The sequence below is a fragment of the Orycteropus afer genome, unplaced genomic scaffold, assembly GCF_000298275.1.
Source record: "Orycteropus afer afer isolate SDZICR_OR568_19922 unplaced genomic scaffold, OryAfe1.0 scaffold00014, whole genome shotgun sequence".
In the NCBI taxonomy this organism is placed as follows: Eukaryota; Metazoa; Chordata; class Mammalia; order Tubulidentata; family Orycteropodidae; genus Orycteropus; species Orycteropus afer.
This window is the reverse complement of record NW_006921601.1, coordinates 19,173,294-19,185,766: the sequence shown is the minus strand read 5'-3', so window position 1 is coordinate 19,185,766 and position 12,473 is coordinate 19,173,294. Positions and strand designations below refer to the sequence as shown.

Below are 12,473 nucleotides of genomic sequence, written 5' to 3'. Positions count from 1 at the left end.
AAGACTAGATTTTTTTTTCTTGGGAGCTGAGGGCCTAAACATGTTCTGAGGTTAAGGGTTTTCTTTCCCTAAGACCTAACTTGATAATCAACTGAATTGCCAAATAGGTAAATCATGTCAGCACTGTTTAGCCAAGTGCTGCTCAAACCGAAGCAGCTCTGTCTCACAGGAGTGGCTGGTAAGGTTGAATTTGCAACTCTGGAGATTTTTGAGGTTGTCAGAGATTGGCATCCTCTGACATATGTTTTGTTATGTATATTTACACCACATACACAAGAAGTTGGCATCCTCAAGTCTAAATGAACATTGAGCTATGTGAAGGGAAACAAGCCCAGAAGAGCCCACCAGCATCCTTTGTTTTAACTCTATTGATGTCTTCAATAAGTAACAGATGGGCATTTTTAATGATGAAAAGGCAGTTTAGTGACAAACACTCTGACTCACCTTCTGCAGACAGCCCCTGGATATTTATTCCCTTAGCTGCCAGGAAATTCAAGCAGGCATCTATGTTTTCAATCTAGGGGAAGAAAACAACAATATCCACTCAACAAATGTTCATCATCCCCCAGTGTCATCTCTTATTAGCAACAAGGACTATGCCAGAGAGAGGGTTCACTGTATATTAGTTAATGTTCTCAACCAGGAAAAACAGAACAACATCAAAACAACTGACAGATGGATACAGGTCAGGACTCTCCTTTGTCTGTACTTGCACAGGAAAAGATTACCCAATATCCCAACCACACAGCTCCAAAAGGCAAAGGCCTGCATTGCTCACAGCCGCCAAAAATAACCAGGGTGGAATTGGAGCTCTTATGCTGATCACTGCCACCAGCGCAATTCTGAAAACTTGAGCAGCTGCCAGGGCAGTGGAGGTGTGGACCCACCCAGCTATCGACAGCTGGCATAAAATTTCCAGAGGCAGGCGGTCAAATGTGAAAACGACGAATGGAAGTTTCATCAGGAATCTGGGCAGCGTTCACTCATGAATTCTCAGGATGGCAGGCATTGCAGATGACCAGAAAGGGCCGTGACCCTTTCAAACTGCTCTATGCTTTGTGCTCTCTTTGGCATGAAGGACCCACCAGCAAGTCTGACAGCCTCCCCATTTTGCCAGTGCTGATGCCATGGCTAAAGGCAAGCAGATACCCGGTCCTCAGGGAAGAACATTTAGGTCAGTCCCTACGGTCTGATTTGACTTCAGTTGTCAGGGCTAATTATTTTTTGGGTTTAAAGGAAAATGTTCTGGCTTGATTAACGTCAATAGTGACTGCAAGTGAAGAAAATTGCTTTTGACTTGGCCCAGGGATCGTCAAACTCCATACAATTTCCAGTTCACAATGGCGACACCATGCCCCTCCACAATCACCCCATTCCACAAGACCTCCTAAGTGCAACACTTTTATGAATTTAAACCAGTATTTAATCTGGGGAATTCATTTTAAACCCATAAATGATTGTGCATGTGACCATTCCCCCCACCTCCAAGCAATTTCCTGATGCTCCTTCACAGATGCATAGAGCAAAGCTTTGACATTTGAAGAGCATGGTAAATGGTTACCATGCTTGGCTGCTAACCAAAAGTTTGGTGGTTTGAGTCCATCCAGAAGAACCTCAAAAGAAAAGCCTGGTGACCTACTTCTGAAAAACTGAAACCCCGTGGAACCCAGTTCTGCTCTGACCACATGGGTCGCGATGAGTTAAAGCACAGTGCTGCCCCGACACACGGAGCACCACGACTTGAGCGGCCATGGTTAGATTTGATTAGAGTCTGGCTCCAAGGCAACCTCTCCCTGAAGCTCCCGTCCACCCTCCCACCAACACCTAACTTTTCCTTCTCTGACCCAGCCTCCACATCTTCCAAGTTCTTTAAATTACGCTCTGGCACATCTGAGGGGTGGGGCGGGGGGGGGGGGCAACCTGTATCTATTTTATAAGAATCCACTCAACCCTGAATTGGAATTATTCCATCCCCATATTTTTAGTACAGGTTCTCATCTCTTTCCCAATCTCCGGCCCACCTTCAAAGAAGAGATATTTTCTCATCCCTAGGAAAAGGAGCAGAATGCGATTTTCCGCAAACGAAATAAATGCTGATGTTATGGGTTATACTTGCCACATGGCAGAAAATCACTCCTTACACAGAGGAAGGAAAGTGAAATTTCTTCTAATCTCTCTTTCTCTTCTGTCCAGCTCAGGATGACTAAGAGTGACAACCAGGTTCTGCCCTCTCAGAGGGAAGGAAAGGGAAAGAAAAGAATGGTAGGAGCACTCTGTCAAAGGTGTTTCAGAGCTATCACCTTCCAATTGTAGCAAAGAGGAAAAAAAAATACATCTCTAAATGCTATTTCACTGTATTATGAAATCCTGCTTTTGAAAAAATGTTAATTCTCAGTCTTTATTTCTACTGTTTATGCAGCAGTTTAGAAGAATTTGTTGCTCCTCTCCCCGTCAAAGAGGTACTAGTATTTAAATCAGATAAAATTCTTCTTCCATCTCTTGTCTCTTGTACTATAACCCTATCCTGGAGTGGCACAAAGAATTAAAGAGCTCAGCTGCTAACTGAAAGGTTGGTAGTTCAAGGCCAGCCAGAGGCACCTTGAAAGAAAGGCTTGGCAGTCTACTTCTGAAAAACCAGCCATTGAAAACCCTATGAAGCACAGTGCCACTCTGACACACATGGGGTCACTGTGGTCAGAATCAACCCCATGGCCACTAGAAGTTTTTAATATAACATCTTGCCTGACTAAGTATATATCCCCATGGAAAATGAGACAAAGGTAAAGAAAAGCCGATCACCCCTGAATCTGTTAATGCAAAAACAAAAATGATATACTTGATATTTATCCTTACAAGTGTCACATAGATGGGCTAAGAAGTGTAGGTTTTCAGTGACAGTGCATTACTGTTGCACTGGAAAAAAAAAAACCCAAAACGCCAACATATTTTTAAAAAGTGCTGTTCTACTATAATGTTGTTATTTCTATAGAACTTTCCTTTCAAGGAGCATAAAGTATATTTACTTGTCTCATATATGGAGCATTTAATGCATGTAGCATCATTTAAGATACATGCTAGTCTTCTTAAAAGACCAGCTTTGATGCCTTTCAATTCAGCCATCTACTCACTGCTTTCTTGTAATGTTAAATTCTATGAAAGGGACAAGTAATTATAAATAGATTACTCAGAATACTTCCTCCTCCTATTAATATATTTTTTTAAATGTCCTAACATTCTTCCACATAATGTCATAATTAAGATCAGTTTCTCCACTTGGGGGGTGGGTGAGATTTTGGTCCTCAGGGGACATTTGACAGCATCTGGCAGCATTTTGGGTTGTTACAATCCAGGGAGGAGGGAAATGTTGTCAGTGGCATCCAGTGGGTTGAGGCTAAAGATGCTGTTGAACAACCTACAATGCACAGGACAGCTGTTCACAGCAGAGTGACCCCGTCCACAATGTGAATAACATCAACATGGAAAAGCCCTGAGTCTATGAATCTTTTAATCATTCCTTTAATCAACTTAATTGAGAGGATGTCCACTCTGTGCCAGGCACTATGATTATTTTAATGGTGTTGGTTTTGGCAAGTATTGCTTGATGGAGAAAGTGAGGTAAGGTCAGATTTCTAACCCAGATTACACAGATCAATGGCAGAGCTGGGCTGGAACCTAAGAGTCCCTTCTCCCCATCATAATCTTTCTATTTGGGGTTCATAGACTCACTTACAATATACAACCCAATTCTGATTCATTTCAAGGGAGAACCAGAGCATATCAACAAGGGAAGCATTAGGATCTTTCTTCATTAGGTGAACAGAGGTTAAAGGGTACCAAGGACAATTTCTTCTAAAGAGGAGATGGCATATGGGGACCAATAGCCAGATGGTCTCACTGCACTCCTAACAACAACAACCAAAAAAAAAACCCAAACTCATTGCTATTGAGTCAGATCTGACTCAAAGAGACCACTTCTTGGGTTTCTGAGGCAGTATCACTATGGAAGTAGATTGCCCAAACTTTCTTCCGAGGAGTGACTGGTGGATGTGAACCACCAGCCTTCTGTTTAGCAGTCAAGTGTCTTAGGCACTACATCACCAGAGCTCCCGCTGCACTCCTAGAAAATGTTAAAACTAAAAATAAGAACCTGCGTCATCACCTAGAAGCCCATCAATAAGCCCATCAAGCACCTTGAATCTTTCCCCTTCACTTAGATTCTTCACTCACAGAAGGAGTTCAAAAAACATTCCTCAAGTCTCAAATACACTCTTTAATAACGTTTCATTAAGGTTACAAACCACCCCTGACAAGGAGGCTGAGACCCACGCTCTTTTCATCTGCACCCCAGGAAAGAGTGAGGCTGCAAAGCAGAAGGGGGTCAGATGTGGATTCCAGCCTCCTGGCTTCATTTGGAACGAGATCAGAAGGGGAGACTGTTTCTTTGATCTAGGCTCTCTTCTGATTAAAAAATTCACCTCCTGGTTTTCTTCCGAATCCTGAACAGGTAAACAACCCATCCACATGTACCACTGAAAGTGCAAATTCCCACAATATCCCATGAGGGAACAGCCCCAGTGTCAGATCCCAGTACCAATGACAGACTGAGGCTGTCCTTTAAGGAGGCTCTTAGGGCTCTCAGGGCATGTGCAATCCAGACACATAGCGTGGGATGAGGATTCTGATAAAGCTGGGAGGCAGAGAGATGGAAAAGATGCTTAACCAGCAAAGTATGTAAATATGACCAAAGTTGTTCATTAACACATAACGGCCAATATAAACTACTTTCCAAAATTAGCTGAAAAATCTGTGCAAAGTCTGACATTCCAGTGTTACTGAAGTGGGTGGGGAGCAGCTCTGGGTGAGGAGGCTATTGTAGCTGTTGCCATAGAAATGCATCCAACAGGTCTGGGATCAAGTTGCTGGAGAAAGGAAGGAGGCGAAGAAAAGGGACTGACCAAGATGAGGATGCACTCCCTTTTCTAGGCTTTCCTCCATTCAAGGGTAAAGGGGTCTCTAATCTGTGCAGCCCATGAACATCCAAGAGAGGCTACAAGGAGGCCCTTCTCCCAGTCTCACTCTGATTCTTGATCCCAGAGTTGAATGGTTTCTCAACTGTCTATGAACGTTCAACTTGCAGGGCAACATCCGTGGGCTGCGTATGTTGCAGCCTGTCCCCCCACACCCATCCCCCCACTCCACCCAGGACCAATAGAGAGCAAAAGGGTTTCCCTGAGAAAAGGCAAAACAAATGTCCAACAACTGGAAAGAGAAAGGGGAGGGGAAAGGAGGGCAAACGGAAAACTTCACATTTCAATCATGATCAAGGCTGGACTGGGCCTCATGATAACACAAAATATGCAACCCTCGGAAGCACTGCTGTATGTCTCCTTGGTAGCTTAGAGACTGATCAAATACCATCTGTTGTGGCAGTTGTCATGGTAGCATTTTTCTCTGAATACCAGTGTAGCTGAGTGCAAAGTGCATGAAAATGATTAATACAAATGAAGATTGTCTCTCTGGGCACTACTGCAGTCTGGGGAAGATGGTGCTCCAGGCATAGCAAGTAAATGGAGCAATGACATTCTTATGAGTTAAGAGTTTCTCACTAGGACCCTGGAGATCTCCATCCTAGGAGGAGGAAACTGGGAGGGCAGGCAAACAGGTGATGCGTGAACATCATGGCCACAGGAGCATCTTTGGTCTATAGTCTCTTGCATTGCAGGCCTGTGTCCAGGTTTCCTATAGGCAGTGCCTTCACACCTCCAGGCCAGGACCCTTGCTCAGTCCCAGTGTCTGCATCAGGTCATCTCCAAGCCTGCTCTTCAACATTATTCTCACTGCAGGGACTTTTTAAAAAAATCACAAAATGCCTAAAGCCTAAGCAATGAGGGGCCCAGACCCCAGACATACCTAAATGAGAAGTTTAAAGTTCTGGTGGCTTTAAAAGCCTGCCATAGTATCTCTATGAAACTCATGTATCACTGAAACAACTTCCTTCTAGAAGTCTGTGTGATCCACGCACCTGATACTGCTATTTGCCAACAAAAACAATACTCATTCCTTCACTCATACTTACTGAGCACCTACTGGGGCTCAGTTCTGAGCTACTGGGTATCAGGTAATGTGCTGGTGTTGGGTATATAGTGGTGAACAAATAGACATATGACCTTTGCCCTCTGAAGCCTACAGGCTAAGGCAGGGGGACTGGCATTAAATAATGCACCAATAAGCATGTAACTAGAGGCACTGGTGATCTAGTGGTAGAAGTATCACTTTCCAGGCCAGAGATCCCGATTCAATTTCCAGCCAATGCACCTCATGCATAGCCACCACTCATCTGTCAGTGGAAGCCTGTACGTTGCTATGATGCTGAATAGGTATTCACAGAGGTATCAGACTAAGATGGACGAGAAAAAAGGCCTGATGACCTATTTCCGAAAATCAGCCAGTAACAATCCTATACATCACAACAGTCTGATTTACAACCAATGGTGCAGGACAGGGCGGCATTTCGTTCTGCTGTGTATGGTGTTGCCATGAGCCAGGGGCCACTGTCACAGCCACTAAAAACAGTAACAAAGTATATGACTGCATGCTGTCTTGGTTACTGCAAAACAGAAGAGTGCCAGGGAAGTATGTACTAGAAGTCCTGATTCATCCTGTGAGGGGCATCAAAGCTTTCAGCAAGCTAGCTCTTAAGGAAGAGAGAACATGTAGGTCCAAGAGTCAGGGCTTTTTGTTTGTTTTGCTCACTGATGTATCCCTAAACACCTATGTTAGTATGTAGTACATAGGAGGTACTCAAAAATTATGAGTTGACTGAAGGAATGAAGGGGGAAACACTTGAGCTGAGCCCACAGGAATTAACTAGGTAGCAAGAATGGGGAGGAGATCCTACTAAGCCTAAGGAACTGAAGGCTTGAAAGCTTCTAAGCAGGTTGTAGCATACCACATTCCAAGAAAGGAAAAAAAAAATTTGATATAGGAGCACAGTGGGTAAGGGAAAGGAGCAATGAGAGATAACACTGAGCAAAGTCAGCAGGCTGGCCACACAAGACCATGTTGGCCATGCTAAGGAACTGATGTGGCGAACAAGAGAATGTAAGGTCTGTCCCATTCCTTGCTACAATGGCAACAGCAGCCTTCGAGTCTGAGAGTTTAAGGACAGGCTCCTTTGTGTTGGTGTCGCTCAAGCAGTGGCCTCGAGGTGGGGCTCTAGTGACTTGGGGCTGGGCGCGGAGAAGGGGAGGGCAAGGAAGGGAGCATCTGTGGCCTTCTGTACTAGGAATGTCTGTTTCACATCTAAAGAGGTCTCTGTCACAAGGTTACATGTCCTTTTCACACCCCTGCTTCTGACTCTTTCCAAAAAAAGAAAGAAAGAAAACTGATTATGGAACCAAACAATAAAGCAAAATACACTTGGGGCAAATACCCTCCCAGATGCCTATCTTGCTAGTGTTGTCTGGCTTTTCTCTTGACATTCCTAGGAGGCCAAGATCTGATGTCTGATCTGCCTGGTTCATCATTTGGTCCTCCCAAATTAGTGTTGGGGTCGAGCAGCATCCCATGATCACGTGGCTCACAGGCCACAGTCTGGTCCTTGAGATGCACAGTCCCACCGGTCAGAGCGGGGAGAAGGAGGCTGACACTGTGTGCTTCATTTTAGAAGAAAAAAATCAGTTGCTGTCAATTCTGAGTCACGGCGACCTCATCTGTGTCAGAGTCTAACTGTGCTCCACAGGCTTTTTAATGGCTGAGTTTTCAGAAGTACATCACCAGGCTTTTCTTCCAAACTTGAACTTCCAATGTTTCTGTTAGTAGCTGAGCACATTAACCATTTGTATTGCCCAGGGACTAATTTCAGATGAGGACTCCAGAATGAAAGAAATTTAGGGTGATGTTTCAAAATCCCTTCTGTATGGATCTCCCCTTGTAAGCCACCTTGCTGGCTTGGTTGATACGTAAAGCCATCTTTGTCTAGTAGTACAAGGGGCTCCACATCCTCTGTCCTAGCTTTGCCCATTCAAGCCTCAAAGCTTAGCTCTAGCTCCTGTGGTGACTTTGAAAAAGGAATTGTGAACTGTTGTTGTTAGGTGCTGTGGAATCAATCTTGATTTATAACAACCCCACAGGACAGAGTGGAACTGCCTCATAGGGTTTTCTTGGCGGTAACCTTGACAGAGCACATCGTCAGGTCTTCCACAGAGTTGCTGGGTGGGTTTGAACCACCAACCTTTCAGTCAGCAGCCCAGCATTTTACTATTGAGCCAGGGCTCCTTAACTAAGGACTAAATGAGGCTTAAGAGTCCCTTTGTCGGTCTGATTCTCTTCTTGCTTTATTGCCCTGTTCACCCCCTTCCCTTTTAAGTTGGTGGCTTCATCCACCATACCTTTTACAATATTTAAAACTTCAGCTTTCCAAGATGCTGTCAAGAGCTCCTTTTAAAAAACTTAATTATTGAGTCTCTCAGTTGTTACAGCAAATGGGTACATCCATATGGATTTAAAAAAAAAAAATTCTTTAGGGAAAAAACAAATGAAAACAAGAATCCATCTTAAATTCTTTTAGTAAGTATCTTTTTCCATTTGGCCTCCTATGGACTATAATACTTCATTTCCCTATTCCTTTCTGACTTTTCCATTTTCCCCTGGAAATAGAGAGACACTGGGAGGGGAGTTACAGCTAAAGTTTTAAAAGTCATTCCTTATTCTGGAGAGTTCCATAATAGTCCCTTAGAGTTGAGCTTTGCAGAGCATTCTCCTTTAGAGATGGTGACCATGAAGACCACATGTTATAAGGGGCAAAACTCCACTAGTGATCAGGGTTGTCAGGAAGTCCCAAGCGATGTCTTCATGTGCATTCAATCCGTACACCATTCCACAGTGATTTATATCATTTTCCTGCAATAATTTCAGAGTAACCATTCCTAACTTCCTGTTGTTAGCTATGATTGAGTTCACCCTCCACTCATGGTGACTCCATGTACAGTAGAACAAAATGCTGCCCCATCCTGTGCCATGCCCTTGATTGGCTGCAGGTCAGATTATTGTGAATCTATAGGGTTTTCATTGGCTGAGTTTTTCAGAAGTCAATGACCAGGCCTCTCTTCTCAGCATCACAGCAACACACAAGGCTCCACTGACAGATGGGTAGTGGCTCCACATGAGGTGCTTTGTCTGGAAATTGAACCTGGGTCTTCTGCATGGAAAGTGAGAATTCTACCACTGAACTACCACTGCCTCCCTAACACCCCCAAAAAGGATGGCTTCAAGTCAAGGCCTCGGGATGGAGAACCTAGACACAAAAGCAAAACACATATGATTAGGGCTAAGGAGTGATATCTGAAGGGCACAACACAGGCTTTGGGGTCAAGTCTGAATTCAAATTCCGATTCTGCCATTTATTAAATATGACTTTCTGCAAGTTACCTCAGTGGCCTGATCTGTAAAAAGGGGATTATAACAGTTACCACACAGAGTGCCTGCTGGCATTATAGGAGAGGATGAATGTGTGGTGTTTAACATAGTAGCTGGAATTCAGTAAGCGCCCTCCACCCCAAAGAAAAAGGCCAAACCTACTGCCATCAACTTGATCCTAGCTCACAGCGACCCTTCACAAGTAGAACTGCTCCACAGGGTTTCCAAGGCTATAAATCTTTAGGGAAGCAGACTGCTTCATCTTTCTCCTATGGAGTAGCTAGTGGGTTTGAACTGTTGACCTTCTGATTAGGAGCCAAATGCTTTAACCACTATGCCACCAGAGCTCCTGGAATTTAGTTAAGTGCCCAATAACTGGTAGTTGTTGTTATTATGTTGTTACTTTTGACATGAATGTCTCTGGGCTATAGTTATAGGGCCATAACATTCCCAAAGCTATGTCTGGGATTGGTCCCTGACAAAACAGAATTAGACAAGCTTATCTTGGCTACCTTCCATTTCCTCCTCCAGGGCTTTTCTTTTAACCCCAGCTTTCCAGACTCTGGGTCTTCTCCATTACCTGATGTCACACCGGGCCTCACAGCAACCCCTCTCTTGTTAGATGCTGATAAACTACTTCTAACCAAGGCAGAAATGACTGCTGCTGGCTTCCCAGTTACCTCTGCTATTCAGATTCTATCACAATTTTTAGGTGACAAAAATCTATTTAAAGAATATGGGCTTTGGATTCATCCACACCTGTATTCTGTCTCCCTTCTATGGTAGCCACAAGACCCTGGGAAAATTCTTAACCTCTCCAAGCCTCAGATTCATAATTGGTAAAATAGGAATACGGATATCTATCTCATAGCACTGCTAAGATGAATAGACGGGTTGATATATATATCAAGGGTCTGGAACTTTCCATAGTCAAGGTTTTAAAAAGCTCATTCTTTATACCATTCTAAAAGGGCAGACACAAGTGGCATTTCCTGAAAGTGAAATATAATTTTGGAGTTGTGAGACACTCAGATGTGTTAAATTATAAGACACTAGTACAGCTTCTCTATGAATGGGTGCTTTGTAGCTAGAATTCATTTTGATCCTGCCAGAATCAGCACTCTGTGCAAATATCTCCTCTAAAAAAACTACATAGGAAACCCTAAGGTCTTAGACAAATAGTTTTGGTTAAAAGAATCAACTATTTTTTTGTATAAAACTTGGCGAGGTGATTGAAAAGACCATGGCTTGGGTCAGACACACCTCAGTTATCAAATTGACATCTTGGCTTTTTAAAATTTTAAAGAGGTCTTTTGCAGCAGATTTGCCCAATGAAATACATTGTTTGATTTCTTGATTGCTGCCTGCATGAACATTGATTATATATGAGGCATGATGCTAGGAACCTTCACACAAGTTACTTCAGTCTTGCACCTAAATTACAGACCATTGTTAATTATTATTATAAAATTGGGGGATTATGCAAATAATATGTAAAATTATTTATAATAAAAAATAAATTTAGCCAATAGCTTCAATCTAAAATCTATGATCAAGGCAAAGAGCTACTTGCCAACCAACCAGAAATGATGAGATATTAAGACTTAAGAAAACCGTAATTAATAATTAAGGTAATTCTTGACTTTGCTTACTGCCATTGTCAGAATGTCAGAACATGGTCAAAACCCACTGAAAGAGGAGAACAAACTAGACAGGAAGGTTGCTCTTACAGGATATCCTGGAGCTTTCCAAGACTACAAAATAGCTAATGCACCTGTGAAGAAATAGTGACAATTTATAACTTGTCATATAATGCTAATCTCTGCTACTATTTCAGTCCTGGTCAAGTATTCAGTTGAACCAGATAACACTGCTATGTGTGTAGGTAAAAAATTGTTGAGTGTTGCCAATTTCATACAGTTCTACCTAAATATTGATGTATTAGGAACACTAGCCACAAAGACTATCCAATGTTAAAACAACCAGGTAATCATAAAAATAGAACATGTTGCAGCCATTTATAAACAAAGCAACCAATGCCTTCACTTACAACTTAGTACTGTATGTGCAAAAGGGTTCATAGCTGTTGTCTGTACTTCCCATGTACCTCTCTATGTCTTTCTCATCCTCAATGCTGCCATATTGGTCACTCACATTTGGTACATTGCCCTTCTCTTCACCCAAATCAATGTTTATGTCTATCTATCTAAATCCTGAAAGTCAGAATCAAATCCCTCTCAAAAGAGACTCATAGCATAAGACTGACGATGCAAGGAAAGTAGGTGGGCTGACTGCCTCTTGGAAACACTCCACGCAAAGGCTAACCTTTAAAGATCTTTTCTTTGGTTAGGGTTTCTTCTGTACAATCTCCTTAGGGAAACAGAAGGGAGCCTGGGAAGGCACTGGTTCCAAGTTCCAAGTTATCTTAAAACCTCTCCTTAAAGGTAAGCACTAATTGTCCTTCACCATAAAGAAGAGAAACCAAGGACTCGTGCCCTTTTCCTCTTATCCTGATGTTCCTTCAGGGGAAAGTATGAAAGAGATGGGATTTTGGTCAGGTTCTGATACTGAGACTGTTACCACACGCATACCAACCTGGGAACCCCTCCTGTCCATCAAACCTACTCAATACAAAAAAACAACTCATCTTAAAGTGTCATTTGCACTGTGACTGGAGCCATAACGAAGAAGAGGTTTTAATGGGGGGCAGGGGAATGAAGCAGGTCACATGACCAGAGGTAAAGTCTGGGAAACTGTGGATTTCTCAGGGCTCCTTGACTATCTTGGGGAAAGGTATTTTATTTCCCTGAGCTTCAGTTTTCCTTTCACTAAAATGGGGCTAATTATCTCTTTCTTGAAAGTCTCATACAGGCCTTGTAAGGAACTAATATCTGTGCTCATATAAAACACAAACCACTGGGCTGAATGATTTTCCACTCATCATTTCAGCTCATTTTTACCAAAAGATAAGGTAGACATTATCACCACTTTTCAAATGGCAAAATGGAGGCACAGTGTTTAAGCGCCTTCCTAAACTTTCTTTTTTTTTTTTTTCC

General features: G+C 42.8%; 1 protein-coding gene across 1 annotated transcript in view; it reads right to left on the bottom strand.

The window, feature by feature from the left end:
* NAV2 (neuron navigator 2) overlaps nt 1–12,473 on the bottom strand; it is a 494,616-nt gene that overhangs the window by 292,284 nt on the left and 189,859 nt on the right. Inside the window, exon 4 of the mRNA XM_007955845.2 lies at nt 445–517. Coding sequence (XP_007954036.1) covers nt 445–517 — 73 coding nt within the window. The remainder of the gene's footprint in view (nt 1–444; nt 518–12,473) is intronic.